This window comes from Salvelinus alpinus, chromosome 9 (genome assembly GCF_045679555.1).
Source record: "Salvelinus alpinus chromosome 9, SLU_Salpinus.1, whole genome shotgun sequence".
NCBI classification, from domain to species: Eukaryota; Metazoa; Chordata; class Actinopteri; order Salmoniformes; family Salmonidae; genus Salvelinus; species Salvelinus alpinus.
In genome coordinates, this window is record NC_092094.1 from 18,261,025 (window position 1) to 18,282,007 (window position 20,983).

Here is a 20,983-nt window from a genome sequence, read left to right on the forward strand (position 1 = left end):
CTGCTCAAAAAAATAAAGGGAACACTTAAACAACACAATGTAACTCCAAGTCAATCACACTTCTGTGAAATCAAACTGTCCACTTAGGAAGCAACACTGATTGACAATAAATTTCACATGCTGTTGTGCAAATGGAATAGACAACAGGTGTAAATTATAGGCTATTAGCAAGACACCCCCAATAAAGGAGTGGTTCTGCAGGTGGTGACCACAGACCACTTCTCAGTTCCTATGCTTCCTGGCTGATGTTTTGGTCACTTTTGAATGCTGGCGGTGCTTTCACTCTAGTGGTAGCATGAGACGGAGTCTACAACCCACACAAGTGGCTCAGGTAGTGCAGCTCATCCAGGATGGCACATCAATGCGAGCTGTGGCAAGAAGGTTTGCTGTGTCTGTCAGCGTAGTGTCCAGAGCATGGAGGCGCTACCAGGAGACAGGCCAGTACATCAGGAGACGTGGAGGAGGCCGTAGGAGGGCAACAACCTAGCAGCAGGACCGCTACCTCCGCCTTTGTGCAAGGAGGAGCAGGAGTAGCACTGCCAGCGCCCTGCAAAATGACCTCCAGCAGGCCACAAATGTGCATGTGTCTGCTCAAACGGTCAGAAACAGACTCCATGAGGGTGGTATGAGGGCCCGACGTTCACAGATGGGGGTTGTGCTTACAGCCCAACACCGTGCAGGACGTTTGGCATTTGCCAGATAACACCAAGATTGGCAAATTCGCCACTGGCGCCCTGTGCTCTTCACAGATGAAAGCAGGTTCACACTGAGCACGTGACAGACGTGACAGAGTCTGGAGACGCCGTGGAGAACGTTCTCCTGCCTGCAACATCCTCCAGCATGACCGATTTGGTGGTGGGTCAGTCATGGTGTGGGGTGGCATTTCTTTGGGGGCCGCACAGCCCTCCATTTGCTCGCCAGAGGTAGCCTGACTGCCATTAGGTACCGAGATGAGATCCTCAGACCCCTTGTGAGACCATATGCTGGTGCGGTTGGTCCTGGGTTCCTCCTAATGCAAGACAATGCTAGACCTCATGTGGCTGGAGTGTGTCAGCAGTTCCTGCAAGAGGAATGCATTGATGCTATGGACTGGCCCGCCCGTTCCCCAGACCTGAATCCAATTGAGCACATCTGGGACATCATGTCTCGCTCCATCCACCAACGCCACGTTGCACCACAGACTGTCCAGGAGTTGGCGGATGCTTTAGTCCAGGTCTGGGAGGAGATCCCTCAGGAGACCATCCGCCACCTCATCAGGAGCATGCCCAGGCGTTGTAGGGAGGTCATACAGGCACGTGGAGGCCACACACACTACTGAGCCTCATTTTGACTTGTTTTAAGGACATTACATCAAAGTTGGATCAGCCTGTAGTGTGGTTTTCCACTTTAATTTTGAGTGTGACTCCAAATCCAGACCTCCATGGGTTGATAAATTTGATTTCCATTGATAATTTTTGTGTGATTTTGTTGTCAGCACATTCAACTATGTAAAGAAAAAAGTATTTAATAAGAATATTTCATTCATTCAGATCTAGGATGTGTTATTTTAGTGTTCCCTTTATTTTTTTGAGCAGTGTATTTATATGAACATAACAAGATTCAACAACTGAGACATGAACTGAACAAGTTCCACAGACATGTGACTAACAGAAATGGAATAATGTGTCCCTGAACAAAGGGGGGGTCCAAATCAGACGTAACAGTCAGTATCTGTTGTGGCCACCAGCTGCAGGTAGCCTAGTGGTAGGTAGCCTAGTGGTTAGAGTGTTGGGCCAATAACTGAAAGGTTGCTAGATCGAATCCCCTATCTGACAAGGTAAAAAATATGTCGTTCTGCCCCTGAACAAGGCAGTTAACCCACTGTTCCTAGTCCGTCATTGTAAATAAGAATTTGTTCTTAACTGCCTTGCCAAGTTAAATAAAGGTTCAATTTAAAAAAGAAAAAGTACTGCAGTGCATCTCCTCCTTATGGACTGCACCAGATGTGTCAGTTCTTGCTGTGAGATGTTACCCCACTCTTCCACCAAGGCACCTGCAAGTTCCCGGACATTTCTGTGGGGAATGACCCTAGCCCTCACCCTCCGATCCAACAGGTCCCAGACGTGCTCAATGGGATTGAGATCCAGGCTCTTCTCTGGCCATGGCAGAACACTGACATTCCTGTCTTGCAGGAAATCACGCACAGAGCAAGCAGTATGGCTGGTGGCATTGTCATGCTAGAGGGTCATGTCAGGATGAGCCTGCAGGAAGGGTACCACATGAGGGAGGAGGATGTCTTCCCTGTAACGCACAGTGTTGATATTGCCTGCAATGACAACAAACTCAGTCCAATGATGCTGTGACACACCGCCCCAGACCATGACGGACCCTCCACCTCCAAATCGATCCTGCTCCAGAGTACAGGCCTCGGTGTAATGCTCATGTAATGTTTTCCAATGCCTCGCAAAGGTCACATATTGATATATGGGTATAAAAAAAGCAGACACTGAATATCCTGGTGAAGTTATTAATTACACTTTGGATGGTGTATCAATGCACCCAGTCACTACAAAGATACAGATGTCCTTCCTAACTCAGGTGCCGGAGACGAAGGAAACCGCTCAGGGATTTCACCACGAGGCCAATGGTGACTTTAAAACAGTTACAGAGTTTAATGGCTGTGATAGGAGAAAACTGAGAATGGATCAACATCATTGTAGTTACGCCACAATACTAACCTAAATGACAGAGTGAAAAGATGGAAGCTTATTCCAAAACATGCATCCTGTTTGCAACAAGGCACTAAAGTAATACTGCAAAACATTTGGCAAAGCAATTAACATTTTGTCCTGAATACAAATTATGTTTGGGCCAAATCCAATACAACACATTAGTGAGTACCACTCTCCATATTTCCAAGCACAGTGGTGGCTACATCATGTTATGGGTATACTTGTAATTGTTAAGGACTGGGTTGTTATTCAGGAAAAGGAAAAAAAACAGAATGGAGCTAAGCACAGGCAAAATTTGAGAGGAAAACCTGTTTGTCTGCTTTCCACCAGACATTGGGAGATGAATTCACCTTTCAGCAAGACAATAATCTAAAACACAAGGCCAAATCTATACTGGAATTAATTACCAAGAAGACAGTGAATGTTCCTGAGTGGCCAAGTTAAAGTTTTGTCTTAAATCTGCTTGAAAATACCTGAAAATGATTGTCTAGCAATTATCAACAACCAATTTGACAGAGCTTTTTAAATAATAATGGGCAAATGTTGCAAACTCCAGGTGTGGAAGCTCTTAGAGACTTACCCAGAAAGACAGCTGTAATCACTGCCAAAAGTGCTTCTACAAAGTATTGACTCAGGGGTGCGAATACTTATGTAAATGAGATATTTCTGGTTTTCAGTTTAAATAAATTAGGAGACATTTCTAAAAACATGTTTTCACTTTGTCATTATGGGGTATTCTGTTTGAATGGGTGACATTTTTTATTTAATAAATGTTGTATTCAAGCTGTAGCACAACAAAATGTTGTTACAGTTCTCGTCGAAAGGAGTGGACCAAAGCGCAGCGTGGAAAGTGTTCATGATTTTTATTTTCAAAAAACATTCAAACAAAATAACCAAAGTGAAAACGAAAGCGCACAGTTCTGTCAGGTACAGACACGAGACAGAAAACAAGATCCCACAACCTAATGGTGGGAAAAAGGGCTGCCTAAGTATGATCCCCAATCAGAGACAACGATATCCAGCTGCCTCTGATTGGGAACCACACTGATTGGGAACCACACAAAACAAAGAAACAGAAAACATAGAATGCACACCCAAATCACACCCTGACCTAACCAAATAGAGAAATAAAAAGGCTCTCTAAGGTCAGGGTGTGACAAATGTGAAATAAGTCAAGGGGTATGAATAATTTCTGAAGGTACTGTATATGCATCATGAGTGAAACCAAGCATATGGGTTTGTGCTTGAATGTGTGTGTGTGTGTGTGTGTGTGCATATGTATGCGCGTCATATCAAATCAAATTTTATTTGTCACATGCTTCGTAAACAACAGGTGTAGACTAACAGTGAAATGCTTACTTACGGACCCTTCCCAACAATGCATCCCTAGGGGCTGATGTGGTAGCATTGAGGCTTTGTTTGAACACCTGCCTACCTCCTGACAGGTGTGAAGAGATTGGGGCAAACTAAGGAGATTGCAGCAGCTCCCTACCAATGGAGTCTCTCTCTCTAAGCGCAAATATCAACTGGTGCCATTCTCCACAGCTTTACTTACTATTACATCCTATAGAGTCTATTGGCCAAAATATTTGGTTTCAGAAGCAACATTAACATTTTAGAACTACAAAGAATTTAATCCTTAGCTCTGTTTCCTTCTGTTTGTTACATGCATGCTGGTTCTCTATTTAAGATACTCAATAAAATCCCTTTATTTTGTTCAACTCGAACATATTTTCATAATCTACAGTCAACTGATATGTTTTCAAACGGGACCATATTAATTGACGTGCACATTAATAAAATTCAAATGTAAAACGCAAACAAGAGGATGAGTCTCTCTTCAGACATTAGTGAAGAGCCACTGTATCTGAATTTCAAACATGGACACCCACTCTAAACAATAGCCCTCCTCTCATCATTACAGGCCTTAATAACACGCTGACTTAATGAAGGAGCTATGTATTCCTTTGTACAAATTATGGTTTTCTATTTTCTTGAAACAGGCCTTCCTCTTCAGAGGACTATTATTACATAGACTCTTATCAGGCTATTTCTAAAGATACAGTACATCCTGTGCCATTCAATATTCCTAAAGCCTCTTTTGGTCTCAAAAGATTATTGGACAGCAGTGCTTACTGGTAGATGGCTACTCCACTCATTCTCAGGATAAACACATGCCAAATAATATAGTTGCAAGTATTGCCATGAGTCACTAGAGGGCCTCGCTGCCTTAGTATCTTTACATCATGGATCATCAACTAAATTCAGCCACAGGCCGATTTCTTTTTCCTGAGTGGATGGTCCACTCATGTAGACTGCAAATTGACCGCAAGAAGCCCAAACGGATATAATCTTTGACTAAAACATGATGACTGTACCTAATAAACTGTCCATTTAGTCTATGTGATTGTATACATGTAAGCAAGGTTTGAAACAATTTAGTACTGGGTCGAACCCCCTTTGCCTCCAGAACACACAGAATATTTTGGGACATGGAAATGTTTCTCAATTGATATCAAGCAGTGGAGGCTCCTTAGAGGAGGACAGGGAGGACCATCCTTAGTGAATAAAAAAAATAAAAAAATTGTGAAACATTAAAAAAGTTATCCTTTTTAGGTAAAACTATACAAAATAGATTCACATGTCACCAAATAATTGATTAAAACACTGTTTTGCAATGACGATCTACAGTAGCCTCAACAGCACTCTGGGTAGCACTCTGGTGTAGCCAGAGGACAGCTAGTTTCTATCCTCCTTTGGGTACATGGACTTCAATACAAAACCTAGAAGGCGTATGGTTCTCAGCCCCTTCCATAGACTTACACAGTAATTATTACAACTTCCAGAGGATGTCCTCCAATCTATCAGCGCTCTTGCAGCATGAACTGACATGTTGTCCACCCAATCAAAGGATCAGAGAATGAAAGCATAAACTACAGCTAGGTTATGGTCACAGACATCTGATGTGTTGTGCACTGAAGTCCATAAGTGAAGGGAAAAGGTGAGAGGAAGAGAGCATGTAGATGCGAGAAGGAATTATATAACGAGCAAAAGGATCATGCTGTTTGTATGTGGCTGCTCTGAAAGTGAACTGTGTTTGCGTGTGATCGAGGGTGTATTCATTCCCGTTTCATTTGCTTCTGTTTAAGGAACGCTTTTCAACACAATCGGTGGGATAAACATACCTGAATTTGTCCAATAGAAACTCTCCTTTGCAACTGATGCAGGCAAGGGTGTGCAAGCTGGTATTGAATGTGTCACTGTCTGTCACCTTGATTAGTCTAATATTTCTCTCACATTGTAAACTTTCATTCATAAACTAGGTTGTGGCAACCTCATGATGGGTATAGGGAAAATGTAGTATCATGTATCATGTATTATCTAAAACCTATTGATGTTACATTAAGCTGATTGAATGGAATATGAATGACTGTCATCCAATATGCTTTAATAGAAATAAGTCAATGCTCATAATAAATTATTGTCCTCCCTCATCTTAAACGTTACGGACCGCCACTGGTATCAAGGGACCTAAAGTGTGCCAGGAAAACATACCCCACACCATTACAGCACCACCACCTGCCTGTACCATTGACACCAGGCAGGATGGGGCCATGGACTCATATTGCTTATGTCAAATCCTGACTCTGCCATCAGCATGACGCAACAGGAACCAGGATTTGTCGGACCAGGCGATGTTTGTCCTCAATTGTCCAGTGTTGGTGATCGCGTGCTCACTGGAGCCACTTCTTCTTGTTTTTAGCTGATAGGAGTGGAACCTGGTGTGGTCGTCTGCTTCAATAGGCCATCTGTGACATTTGATACCATCGATCACCACATTCTTTTGGAGAGATTGGAAACCCAAATTGGTCTTCACGGACAAGTTCTGGCCTGGTTTAGATCTTATCTGTCGGAAAGATTTCAGTTTGTCTTTGTGAATGGTTTGTCCTCTGACAAATCAACTGTACATTTCAGTGTTCCTCAAGGTTCCATTTTAGGACCACTTGTTTTCACTATATATTTTACCTCTTGGGGATGTCATTCGAAAACATAATGTTAACTTTCACTGCTATGCGGATGACACACAGCTGTACATTTCAATGAAACATGGTGAAGCCCCAAAATTGCCCTCGCTAGAAGCCTGTGTTTCAGACATAAGGAAGTGGATGGCTGAAAACGTTCTACTTTTAAACTCGGACAAAACAGAGATGCTTGTTCTAGGTCCCAAGAAACAAAGAGATCTTCTGTTGAATCTGACAATTAATCTTGATGGTTGTAAAGTCGTCTCAAATAAAACTGAAGGACCTCGGCGTTACTCTGGACCCTGATCTCTCTTTTGACGAACATATCAAGACTGCTTCAAGGACAGCTTTTTTCCATCTACGTAACATTGCAAAAATCTGAAACTTTCTGTCCAGAAATGATGCAGAAAAATGTATCCATGCTTTTGTTACTTCTAGGTTAAATTACTGCAATGCTCTACTTTCCGGCTACCCGGATAAAGCACTAAATAACTTCAGTTAGTGCTAAATACGGCTGCTAGAATCCTGACTAGAACCCCAAAATTTGATCATATTACTCCAGTGCTAGCCTCCCTACACTGGCTTCCTGTTAATGCAAGGGCTGATTTCAAGGTTTTACTGCTAACCTACAAAGCATTACATGGGCTTGCTCCTACCTATCTTTCCGATTTGGTCCTGCCGTACATACCTACAGGTACGATACGGTCACAAGACGCAGGCCTCCTAAGAATTTCTAAGCAAACAGCTGGAGGCAGGGCTTTCTCCTATAGATCTCCATTTCTATGGAATGGTCTGCCTACCCATGTGAGAGACGCAGACTCGGTCTCAACTTTCTTTTTTTCCCTCTTTTTTTTACCCCCTTTTCTCCCCAATTTCGTGGTATCCAATTGTTAGTAATTACTCTCTTGTCTCATCGCTACAACTCCCGTACGGGCTCGGGAGAGACGAAGGTCGAAAGCCATGCGTCCTCCGAAACACAACCCAACCAAGCCGCACTGCTTCTTAACACAGTGCGCCTCCAACCCGGAAGCCAGCCGCACCAATGTGTCGGAGGAAACACCGTGCACCTGGCTACCTTGGTTAGCGCGCACTGCGCCCGGCCCACCACAGGAGTCGCTGGTGCGCGATGAGACAAGGATATCCCTACCGGCCAAATCCTCCCTAACCCGGACGACGCTAGGCCAATTGTGCGTCGCCCCACGGACCTCCCGGTCGCGGCCGGAGTCTCTGGTGGCACAGCTAGCGCTGCGATGCAGTGCCCTAGACCACTGCGCGACCCAGGATGCCCGGTCTCAACTTTTAAGTCTTTACTGAAGACTCATCTCTTCAGTGGGTCATATGATTGAGTGTAGTCTGGCCCATTAGTGTGAAGGTGAACGGAAAGGCTCTGGAGCAACGAACCGCCCTTGCTGTCTCTGCCTGGCCGGTTCCCCTCTCTCCACTGGGATTCTCTGCCTCTAACCCTATTACAGGGGCTGAGTCACTGGCTTACTGGTGCTCTTTCATGCCGTCCCTAGGAGGGGTGCGTCACTTGAGTGGGTTGAGTCACTGACGTGATCTTCCTGTCTGCGTTGGCGCCCCCCCTTAGGTTGTGCCGTGGCGGAGATCTTTGTGGGCTATACTCGGCCTTGTCTCAGGATGGTAAGTTGGTGGTTGAAGATATCCCTCTAGTGGTGTGGGGGCTGTGCCTTGGCAAAGTGGGTGGGGTTATATCCTTCCTGTTTGGCCCTGTCCGGGGGTATCATTGGATGGGGCCACAGTGTCTCCTGACCCCTCCTGTCTCAGCCTCCAGTATTTATGCTGCATTAGTTTATGTGTCGGGGGGCTAGGGTCAGTTTGTTATATCTGGAGTACTTCTCCTGTCTTATCCGGTGTCCTGTGTGAATTTAAGTATGCTCTCTCTAATTCTTTCTTTCTCTCTCTCGGAGGACCTGAGCCCTAGGACCATGCCTCAGGACTACCTGGCATGATGACTCCTTGCTGTCCCCAGTCCACCTGGCTGTGCTGCTGCTCCAGTTTCAACTGTTCTGCCTGCGACTATGGAACCCTGACCTGTTCACCGGACGTGCTACCCGTCCCAGACCTGCTGTTTTCAACTCTCTAGAGACCGCAGGAGCGGTAGAGATACTCTTAATGATCGGCTATGAAAAGCCAACTGACATTTACTCCTGAGGTGCTGACTTGCTGCACCCTCGACAACTACTGTGAATATTACTATTTGACCATGCTGGTCATTTATGAACATTTGAACATCTTGGCCATGTTCTGTTATAATCTCCACCCGGCACAGCCAGAAGAGGACTGGCCACCCCTCATAGCCTGGTTCCTCTCTAGGTTTCTTCCTAGGTTTTGGCCTTTCTAGGGAGTTTTTCCTAGCCACCGTGCTTCTACACCTGCATTGCTTGCTGTTTGGGGTTTTAGGCTGGGTTTCTGTACAGCATTTTGAGATATCAGCTGATAAAAGAAGGGCTATATAAATAAATTTGATTTGATTTGATTTGACAACGACCGACGAGTTGTGCGCACTGTGATGCCGTACTGCACACCACTGTTGTACTGCACTGTTATTTGCCTATTTATGGGCCGCCTGTTAGCTTGCACAATTCTTGCCATTCTCCTTTGACCTCTCATCGAGTTTTTGACCTCAGGACTGCCGCTGACTGGATGTTTTTATTTGTTGCACCATTCTCGGTAAACTCTAGGCACTGTTATGCGTGAAAAGCCCAGGAGGCCGGACGTTTCTGAGATACTGGAACCGGCGTGCCTGGCATCGATGCGCATACCACGCACAAAGTCCCTTAGGTCACTTGTTTTGCCCATTGTTACATTCAATCGAACAGTAACAGAATGCCTCAGCCTGCTTTATATCCAAGCCACGATCACATTTTCTTGAATGGGGTCGTGTACCTAATAAACTGGCCACTGAGTATCTCTATCTATGCGTGGGAATACTTTGGAACAGATTTGTTTTTACAGTCTTATGATTTTAAATTTAGTTTTTTAGTTTTTTGCACAGAAAATAAAATCACCAGCGGGCCGCCAGTTGGATAACCCAGCTGTGTAGCCAAGTTATATTAGTCCTCTTGAGACTTAAAGAAAATCTATTTTCATTTAAACATTTTTATGTGTTTTGTTGTAAACATTTAACTCATTGCATTGCTGGTGTTGGTCAACATTTGTTTGACTATGTAGTTTATCCTCTACATGACTTGCCTAGTTAAATAATTTTTCTAATAAAAATACATGTTGTGTTGTCCTGATGCAGGCTGACCTGAACTGTAACATCCAGGATGACTCTGGGGCCTTCTACGGTGTGAGCAGCCAGTATGAGAGCTCTGAGAACATGACCATCACGTGCTCTACCAAGGTGTGCTCCTTCGGCAAGCAGGTGGTCGAGAAGGTCGAGGTGAGTCCTAGGGCTCTATTTATTCTGTAAAGCTGAAGCAATACAGTTTACGTGATAGAAATGTAAAGGTAACTTCTGATTGAGATGACATATGCAGCGTTTACCCTGAATAAAGTTTCCACTAAAGTGGGAACATTGCCTTTACATTTCAATCACGCTGAAGATCCACGTTATAGCTTGATTGAAATTTAAAGGGTATGTTCCACGTTTGCGGGTAAACGCTGCATATGTCGGCTCAATTGGAAATTACCTTTAAATTTGAACGCGTATCTTCTGTGATACGAAGTGAATCCAGCTCTTAGTCCTACACCACTGTGTGCTTGGTGGAGTAGCAACTATTAAAAACTACACATGACTCATAATCGTTACCTACTTTTATATTTGTGTTTCTCACAATTGCTGTGTTTTACCTCCTATTTGATCGTGGTGGACATTGTTCCCTTCACTTATTAGTTTTCTTGTGAAGAGCTGTACTCTGTGATCTCTCTCTGTCTCTCTCCCTCCTTCAGACGGAATATGCCTGCTTTGAGAATGGACGCTTTGTCTACAGGATAAGCCGCTCCCCCATGTGTGAATACATGATCAACTTTATCCACAAACTCAAACACCTGCCTGAGAAGTACATGATGAACAGTGTCCTAGAGAACTTCACTATCCTATTGGTAAGGATAGCCTGTTCAGTCAGTCTGCTTGTATACTAGTGTTTGTGTGTGTGTGTCTCACACTGCATTTCTCTTGTGCTTCAGGTGGTGACTAACAGAGAAACACAGGAGACGATGCTTTGCATGGCGTGTGTGTTTGAGGTGTCGAACAGCGACCACGGAGCTCAACATCACATCTACCGGCTAGTCAAGGAATAAGAGACTGATTCAGTAGAAACGTGCTGGGACAAACTATCACCGATCTACCTGAAGGACAGCTTCTGAAGAATGGAGGGAAGACATTGAAGGACGAATTCTTAGTAATTGACAGAGATAAATCGCTGTTGTGATTGGTTGGTTGTGAGCGGGACATGAGGCAACCGCCCAGTGAAACACACCTTCAGAAAGACAACCTTATGGAAAGTGGCTGTGCCTCTACACAAATCCCACCCACAATGTCCTTGGGTTACATTGGGGTGAAGTTTCTAATGGATAATATCATTATATTTGTATTTTGTATGTATATTTGTATGAGTGCAGCTGTCAATTTGTGGTACAGTTGTGTGGTGTCATTTTTCCAGACTATGTCATATCTATGGTGTACATATGAAGGGGCATTGTGTAACATAGGAAGATGTACTGTGGATTACATTTGGAAGCTATCTGTTTTCTGCATTTTATACTGTAGTCATCACAATTATAAACCAATTACAGATCTTAGCCTTTCTTAATTAGATAAATATTAAACATTATACAGTTACTACATACAGTGCCTTCGGAAAGTATTCAGACCCGTTGACTTTTTCCACATTTTGTTACTTTACAGCCTTATTCTAAAATGTATTAAAGTGTTGTTTTTTCGTCATCAATCTACACACAATACCCCATAATGACAAAGCAAAAACAGGTTTTTAGAAATTGTTGCTAATTTCAAAAAATATTTTCAGGTCTCCAGAGATGTTTGATCAGGTTCAAGTCTGTGCTCTGGCTGGGCCACTCAAGGACATTCAGAGACTTGTCCCAAAGCCACTCCTGTTTTCTTGGCTGTGTTCTTAGGATCATTGTCCTGTTGGAAGGTGAACCTTCGCCACAGTCTGAGGTCCTGAGCACTCTGGAGCTGGTTTTCATCAAGGATCTCTCTATACTTTTCTTCGTTCATCTTTCCCTCGAACCTGACTAGTCTACCAGTTCCTGCCGCTGAAAAACATTCCCATAGCATGATGCTGCAACCACCATGCTTCACCGCCAGGTTTCCTCCAGACGTGACGCTTGGCATTCAGGCCAAAGAGTTCAATCTTGGTTTCATCAGACCAGATAATCTTGTTTCTCATGGTCTGAGAGTCTTTAGGTGCCTTTTGGCAAACTCCAAGCGGGCTGTCATGTGCCTTTTACTAAGGAGTGGCTTCCGTCTGGCCACTCTACCATAAAGGCCTGATTGGTGGAATGCTACAGAGATGTTTGCCCTTCTGGAAGGTTCTCCCATCTCTACAGAGTAGCTCTGTCAGAGTGACCATCGGGGTCTTGGTCACCTCCCTGACCAAGGCCCTTCTCCCCCGATTGCTCAGTTTGGCTGGGCGGCCAGCTCTAAGAAGAGTCTTGGTGGTTCCAAACTACTTCCATTTAAGAATGATGGAGGCCACTGAGTTCGTGTGGATCTTCAATGCTGCAGACCTTTTTCTAGTACCCTTCCCCAGATCTGTGTATCGACACAATCCTGTCTCAGAGCTATACGGACAATACCTTCGACCCCATGGCTTGGTTTTTGCTCTGACATGCACTGTCAACTGTGGGATCTTATATAGACAGGTGTGTGCCTTTCCAAATCATGTCCAATCAATTGAATTTACCACAGGTGGACTGAAAAATCATCTCAAGGATAATCAATGGAAACAGGATGTATCTGAGCTCAATTTCGAGGCTCATAGCAAAGGGTCTGAATACTTTTGTAAATAAGGTATTTCTGTTTTTAATAAATTTGCAAAAATGTCAAACCTGTTTTTGCCTATTCATTATCAGGTATTGTGTGTAGATTGCTGAGGAAAATGTTTTATTTAATACATTTTAGAATACGGCTCAAATGTAACAAAATCTGGAAAAAGTCAAGGGGTCTGAATACTTTCCGAATGAACATCACTATCACACAAAATGTTTCCAAAGAAAAAGGTTTTACATTTTGGATAACATAGAAAATGCTAAACTACTGTATGATGAAGACAGGTTACAGTTACAATTCCAGGGACATTGAGAGTATAAATAAGATTCAGGTACCACTTTGCATCATATCCCCTGGGCCCAACTAAAGAGAAAAAGCACTGATGACACTAAAGCAAGACAATGCATGGCAGAGACCAGAGATTCCTCCTAAGGTATCTTTTCTCTAAGCTGCTAAGGTTTTACCCCGTATGACAATGAAGCAAAGAATACACATATTGAAAATGAAAGCACTGTACTACCATAGTTCCCCATCCCAAAGCACTTAGTTCCTCTGTATGGTTATGTGGGATAGAGTGAAACTTTACTTCTCAGTGACTGAGGAACACAGTAGTCAAAACACTCCCACACATTAATCTTTGGGTGTTCTTGGTTCTGGATGTAATTCAGCCTTATTTTGCCCGTCAATCTGTGGCCTACACTAAAGCTGGACTCGTTATTAGTGGAACTGCCACGTCTGTTTGCGATATAACAACAACAAAGAAGGTACTGCAAACAACTATGCCCCCCACCCCCCACCACATCATTGCACACGCGATAGAACAGCAGAACATGTACTGTAAAGAAATGTTTTGCAGGATGCGTGACGTTCCTCACCTCCACTTTGTCAGCAAAACAATAACGTCCGCGGGGTGGACAGTGGCGCTGTTTCCCCTAATGCGGATTGCATCTTTAACCTTGGCGGTAGGGAATGGCATCCTTACAGATACTGTAACTCTACCACGAAATGTGAGCTCTTCCTAAGCTGGAGGACAGCCCTGTTATTCTCATACATCCCAGTGTTGCATGTACAGTGCCTTAGTAACCTTTCCCCAATGGCACCTGGTTTGCTTGGATGGAAAATGCATAACATTAGTGATGTTTCATGTTGGTCATTATAGATACACAACTGTCCGTTTTACATGTACACATTTCACCTTGTTTTACAAAATAATGATGCTAAGTTATACATTGATTATTACAATAAACAAATTCCATGTGTAATAGCATTAATAACTTTGCCTTGTCTATCAAAAACCAAAAATCTGGAGACATGTCAGATGTGCATTTGTCGCCTGCACTATTATAAAGTGCCTTTGGTCATGACTTTACATCTTAGAAAAGGTTTAAAAGAAGCAAAACCAAAAAGTGAAAGAAATGGCGGACGAGATCACCAGAATGCCTTTATCAATATCTTTCTTTGTAGAACTGTATTCATTACCACAACAATTAGACTATTGGGGAAAATATAGATGCATGTTCAGTGTTTTCAATAGTTATGAGTCAAAAGATCCCTCTGCGAAGGTTTATTTGATGTCACAGTAAATCAACTGTTATCATACCATATGCACACTAACATTACAGTCCATAAAACATAATGCAGTATACTTGTATGTTAGTGTTGCTGAAGACTGGATCAGGCAGGGTTCATGTCATGTTTAGAAGACCTTTGACCTGTGTTCTAATTTATTAATAATTGGGACTAGATTATGGTGTGAGCAACACAGACCACCACTACAGTAGTTTCTGTTTGAATGTGTTCTATGTAGGCTATACTTACAATGCTTTTGTGATGACTCCAGTTTAATCAGAGTCAAGCCTGTTGGTTTCACTGTTGGGCTCCCAGTATGTCAGTCCTGTCAACCACAAGATACGTTTTGGGGAAATATTGTTATTTTAAAATTGAGTATTTTTTTTACACAAACATCAGCAGCTAAGATCTGGGTTGTGTTATTTGTCTGTAGGTACTGGTACCTTTTTGTCTATTTTTTTTCAAAACTGGCTTTAATTTTTCTCAAGTTTGGATGGCATCCTCAGAATATTGTGTGCAGAAAATGGTTAAAGGTGATTTGTATAAAGAGACGAGAATATGGAAAAATACTGTTTTTACTGTAATGGGTCTGGTCTTTGCTTTGTAAGTTTTTCTTCATTGCTAAAATGTTAGATATTTTATAGCTTTCTAGAAATGTTGTATGCATATTATATCCAATTAAAATAAATATTCAATTCTGTTTCTGAATGATAATGAATCATAATTTCTCACAAACGTCAATTAACGTCTCTGAAATTATTTTAGTATTACTTATTTTGCTGGAACATACAATGCTCCTAATGCACAACAGGGGGAGCTCTATCCAAAAGAATCGGGCTTGGCAACCTGTGATAATGTTGACCTATTCACACACATGAGAATAAATAGTAACTCCACTTTTTCTTGAGCTTCGAAATGGCAATCCTCTTTCAATACAGCTAGCTCCTGGCAATGTTGATGTTGGAGAATAACCTGGCTGACATGATTATAACCTCCAGCCTGGGGTTTTATGTAGTGTTTCATCAACAAACTTGGCCTGTCATCAGCTGTCAGGATCACAGGAGGATAAACCGACCGGGACCAATGACGAGCTGTGATTCTGGCCAGGGCTGTAGGGAATTAACATATACACACCCAGACAACAATCCCTATCCACTAAAGACCTCTGCAATAACCACAGACAAATCCTTGTTTTATGAAAATATGTTTTTCGTTCATATGTCTTTGCGGGAAGTGGTTTGGTTGGGGTGTTATAGAGGGCAGAGATAAATTATCTTCTGAGCAGCTCCATTCATATATATATTTTTTTTCGCTTGCTTTGTTGTTTCTGCAGAAGACCAGATCAGAAGTCTTCAAGATGTGAAATAATGGAGTGAAACAAGGGGGAACCTGACTAACTCTTGTCTTTATGTGCATCAACATAAACTAATAAAAGGCCTTGTAGATGAATACGCTTGAGACATCAGAATATTTATATAGTTTAACTTGACAATTTCACTTGAATTCATTTAATGACATATATAACAATCACTTTAAAATGTGTCCACTTTTTAATCTTTCACATGAGATTGATGGTAGTTTTGACCAAAGTACAGTAGGCAAACTGGTGCGTAAAATGCGCACAAAGTGGGTGGGTAATGTTACTTTCAAAAACTTCTGTTTGGAGTAGAGTTGTAGTGTTGTGATCAACGAAGAGTGGAGAGAGTCCCATTGGGAGCGGAGGGCGTATACTTTAGTGTTTGCATAGAAATGTACCCACAGCAGTGCATACCAACCGAAAGGAAGGATGCCCGTTCCTCCTCTGCGCACAGTGTTCCAAAAGGAAGTCTGATAATGTGAATCCCAGCAGAACAACTTCACAGTGTGCCTCAATCAGTCTGCCACAGGAATAGTCCTACTGGAGGCAAGTACTGCGCTTATTACTTCATGATGATGACATGCTTACATGAGAATAAGGACAGCTCCAAATGAAGGTGTGTGTCACTTTTCCCTCTACAACTGAAAAGTGGAACCGAGGAGTCGAAAGGAGAGCAGAAACTTTAATCAGCAATTGGGTTAAAGGTTTTTCCAGTATGGAGCAGGAAGAATGCAAGGTATCAGTATGGGTCTGCCGGGAGGAGAAACTGGTCTCCGGGCTGTCCAAGCGCACCACCTGCTCCGATGTTGTCAAAGTTCTACTGGAGGACCAAAACTTGAAGCAAGGTGCGTCAGCGGTGATGCTATCTGGGACCCCCCAGTCTTACTGCATAGTGGAGAAATGGAGAGGCTTTGAGAGGATTTTACCCAATAAAACCAAAATCCTGCGTCTCTGGAGCGCCTGGGGAGATGAGCAGGAAAATGTGAGGTTTGTGTTGGTGAAGAATGAGGCATCGTTACCGAACAACGGACCCAGGAGCGCCGAGGCGCGGGTCGTTCAGAGCAAAGACAGTCCGTGCGTATTCAAGGGAGCAGCCAAGACCACAATGGCTTTCTCGCAAGAAAAGCAGCGGAGGATTGTTAGAAAAGCTTTTAGAAAGTTGGACAAAATTAACAAAAAGAAAGAGGAGACTGTTCCTAAAGATACATCCTCAGTGGAGAAGATGGAAACATTGGTGCACTTGGTTATATCTCAAGATCACACCACCCGCCAACAGATCAAAAGGATCAAAGAATTAGATAGGGATATAGAGAGGTATGAGGCAAAAGTGCATTTTGACAGAATTAAGAAACATGGTATCAATTATGTGCAGGACACATACATGGTGGAGTCAAGCGCGAAGGCTGATCCAACAGAGAACGTGCCATGTTCAGCGGAGGCTATCGCACAGTTTGAGGAGTACGCGCTCTGTTGCGAGGAGGTCCTGCGACTTCAGGAGGAGTTGACAGAACGCGAAGCTCTCATGGACATCATCACAGGTGAGATTCAGGAGGAGCTGAACCAAAGGTGGATGAAAAGACGGCAAGATGAGCTGTCGGGCAAAGATACCGACAGTATTGGGGAGTCTGTAGACATCCCCGTGTCTGCAATGGCTCCAAAGGCAGGCGTCGCTGCTCAAGAGACAACTGTGGACAGTTTATCAGAGACCGACTTGGTTTTAGAGGAGGAGAGAATCAAAATACAGCTGGATACTAGTTTATATATTGGTCTTCGTTTGAACACGGATTTAGAGACTATTAAGGGTGATTTGGACTTAAGCCAGGAGCTGTGGGACGCAAAAGAAAAAGAACTAACGGATTTGCTCGCAAAAATGGACTCTATGGATTTAAATAACGAGAAGTTACCCGATGATTACAAAGAACCCTCTGGTGTCACTGAGACTGAAATGTTGCCTTCTTTGGAGAAGAGCAGTGGGTGGGTGGAGCAGGCCAGAGGTCTCTCCAAGACCAGCAACACGAACGATGAGGACTCAGACACGGGGCTGAGCTCCATGCATAGCCAGGACTCTGACAATACACCTGTTTGTGAATCACTAGTGTAACTCTTTATTGAACTGTTGAAAATATGCAATGCAAACTCAGGGACAGTGAAATTCTCCACACTAAACAATATGTTTCTCCTTTTCCTCCAAAAGGCATAAGCATGGACACTTAAAATCTATAAGGCGTCAGGTAGCCTAGCGGTTAAGAGCATCTGGGCCAGCAAACTAAAGGTCGCTGGTTCGAATCCCTGACCTGACTAGGTGAAAAATATGTCTATGTGCCCTTGAGCAAGGCACTTGTAAGTTGCTCTGGATAACAGTGTCTGCTAAATGACTAAAATGTAAATAGTATAAACAAGCAATATGTCAATTGTGCTGAAATCCTAACAAAAGTTATGGAAAATTGATATAGCTTGCTCTGCTGTTTCTGTGTGTCACAAGTATTAGAACTAGGGAAAACGACAACTGCATTGAACTGCAAAGACCCACATGACTATGACCATTCAGCTATAAACATACAGGTTACTGTGGAAATAAACTATTACAACACATTATGATCTGTTTGATTTAGTACTTGCATGAGTTGGGGAAACTATTTAAGTGTTGGCTAGGACACTCACAAATGTTATTTGCATGGGGATTATGCCCACCTCATGAGAAAGTCAAAAGTTGATAAAAAAGTTGTTTTGCATTCTTTAGGGGCCATGTCTTGCAGTGTGTGATGTGTGCTTATCTCTTTAGGGGCCATGTCTTGCAGTGTGTGATGTGTGCTTATCTCTTTAGGGGCCATGTCTTGCAGTGTGTGATGTGTGCTTATCTCTTTAGGGGCCATGTCTTGCAGTGTGTGATGTGTGCTTATCTCTTTAGGGGCCATGTCTTGCAGTGTGTGATGTGTGCTTATCTCTTTAGGGGCCATGTCTTGCAGTGTGTGATGTGTGCTTATCTCTTTAGGGGCCATGTCTTGCAGTGTGTGATGTGTGCTTATCTCTTTAGGGGCCATGTCTTGCAGTGTGTGATGTGTGCCTTGTTCATGGTCATGGTCAGTTGTATTTCATTGGAGTCTATGGAACAGCAGAGTATGAACTTCCGCATTAAAGATGATTACTGTAAATGCATACCTTTTACAGGTAGAATATAGCAACAAAGCAGACCAAACTGTTCACTATTAACCAAGCGAGGAAATTCCAGACATTTTTACTATTAAGTTTGTAATTCCCTGTATTTGCTTAGATACCAATTTTCATGCCAAGCTTTTCACTGTACTCTGAGGTGGGTGTTCAAAAAGTTGGATATAAGCCAGTGCGTTAGAAGCCTACAACTGCAACTGCATTTGATCAATATGAATGCAGTATCTGTTGGCACGGTTTAGGCCTATAGATTTTTGTTACTGTGACACTATGGACCTCTGAGTGCCAGGTTCAAACCTGCCAAGATGTAGCATTTCCCAGATGGTAACTTCTAGAAATATCAAAGGACATTATCAATGAACAAAACCTCTCTCTTGAGAATGTTGTTGATGCATTACTAACCGTTCATATTCAGAGAATACAAGATTAAAGCCAGTCTGCTGATGCAAATTCAGACTAGCTGTCACCTGATCCAGTGATTGTTTAATTCATCCATGTAGTTGATCCTCACTTTCTCTCCGGTTTCTTGGCAACATGATGGTCATGCCCTATTGGGGGCAATGCTCTATTCAGTTACAGTACAATTTGCTGTGCCAATCAACCTCAGGGATCGCTTGTTCTCAGCATGGTTTATGTCAGGACAACCATTTGAGAGCTCTAATCGGTTTATCAGGACAAGTAATAGTGTATATGGATCCTGGGAAAGCTGAGACATACAACATCCCAAAATCAATGCAGTGGTTATGCACTGCCCTACTCAGACTGTGGTTCTATAAATTGAGGAGGACAGAGAAACATGACATGCAGAATCAGTTTCTGTTTATACAACCCTGTCTGCTTCTGTGTCTGGGCGTCGTGCTGTTGTTGTGTTGTTGTGCCCACTGTGTCCTCACTGGGCTGTGTTTGGCACGGGGCGGCAGGGGCAGAGAGCAGCTGCCTAGCCCTGCTCCCTCTGCTGAAAACAGTGGTGTTTACATAAGTCAGGGATGAAGGCTGGGTCAGGCTTCATGTGCTACTGTGTGGGATGGACTGGGACTGTTTGAGAAGGGATGTGTGTGTTTCAGATCTGGAGGATTCGAGTCCCCAACAGCTCAGTGCCACACTAATGCTGTGTTAGTTTTCTATACTGCTGAGATTATTTCGGCCTTATGTATGAAATTGATCACACAGAGGTGTACAGTATGTGACCAGACAGACACAGACAGACAGATCAGTGGTACAGTAGTGAGGTCGTGCCCAGTCTTTCTAACAACAGCACCTGCTCTGATCCCACCAGATGACAGAGGGAGGATGGGGGTAGATAACGCTTCATTCAGCAAGATTGAATGGAAATGTTTCAAACAGACAAACAAACAAGAGCATAAATTCCTGTGTACATGAAATAGAGCGGCAGTGTGTTTGGATTGGACACCAGAGAGGAACATCTGGTCAGCGGTGTGTGTGTGTGGAGGAGAAGCCAACAGAGAGAAACACCAGACGGTCACAGGCAGCTGCTGTCTTGGATGGCACAGCTACTTCTTCTCTCTGAAACTGTGTTTATGCTGTGTAGGCGTTGTAGCTGTGTTGGGTAGATAAGGTGATTTAACTGTTTAAGCACCCTGGCAACAGTCACAGATAACACTGAAACACAACCTTGTTGCATTGTCCTCAAACAGCCATTTTACCTCAAACGTATCCATACACTGTACCATGCCCACTTCACTTTAAAAACAACCTGGCCACACCCTTACCATAAATAGCATGACTTAACTATAACCTTTAAAATTAAAACGTAGGCGTAACCATCTGTTCCAGGGATTTCCTGTACCATTTCTGTTGCGTTTGTATGATAACGCTATCAGGCTGGTGTTATCATAATGGAGTTGCATAATGCAGACATACTGTAAGGTGGAAAGACTGACGTGAGAGACTTTCTGTACCCTTCAACCCCCCCCCCCATTCCACTCATGCAATGCCCCCTTAGTAATGAATGGGACCCTGCCCTGGCGATGTTCTCATGGGTCATCAACCTCATCATTCATAAACCCAGGTAATGAACTGTATCAGCGGGAGACCGCAAATCTATAAATAGTTACAGAGCAGCAACCTGTAAGACCGGAATCATTCTTACGCCAGCTGAATAAAGACTGGCCCTCTAAAACATTAAGGGGCCAATCGTAACTTCCACTTTAAATGA

General features: G+C 43.3%; 3 protein-coding genes across 4 annotated transcripts in view; 2 read left to right on the forward strand and 1 right to left on the reverse strand.

Moving 5' to 3' along the window:
- Positions 1-14,982, forward strand: part of tead1a (TEA domain family member 1a) — a 121,047-nt gene extending 106,065 nt beyond the window's left edge. For both annotated transcript variants that reach the window (XM_071416335.1, XM_071416337.1), the window contains 3 exons: positions 9,999-10,139; positions 10,649-10,801; positions 10,886-14,982. In XM_071416335.1, coding sequence (XP_071272436.1) covers positions 9,999-10,139; positions 10,649-10,801; positions 10,886-10,999 — 408 coding nt within the window. In that variant the 3' untranslated portion in view covers positions 11,000-14,982. The remainder of the gene's footprint in view (positions 1-9,998; positions 10,140-10,648; positions 10,802-10,885) is intronic.
- LOC139584455 (carabin) overlaps positions 1-20,983 on the reverse strand; it is a 107,013-nt gene that overhangs the window by 25,388 nt on the left and 60,642 nt on the right. The window lies entirely within an intron of this gene.
- rassf10a (Ras association domain family member 10a) lies at positions 15,930-18,231 on the forward strand. The gene has a single exon (XM_071416266.1). It carries the CDS (start codon positions 16,250-16,252, stop codon positions 17,738-17,740), a length of 1,491 nt encoding a protein of 496 aa, XP_071272367.1. The 5' UTR covers positions 15,930-16,249; the 3' UTR covers positions 17,741-18,231.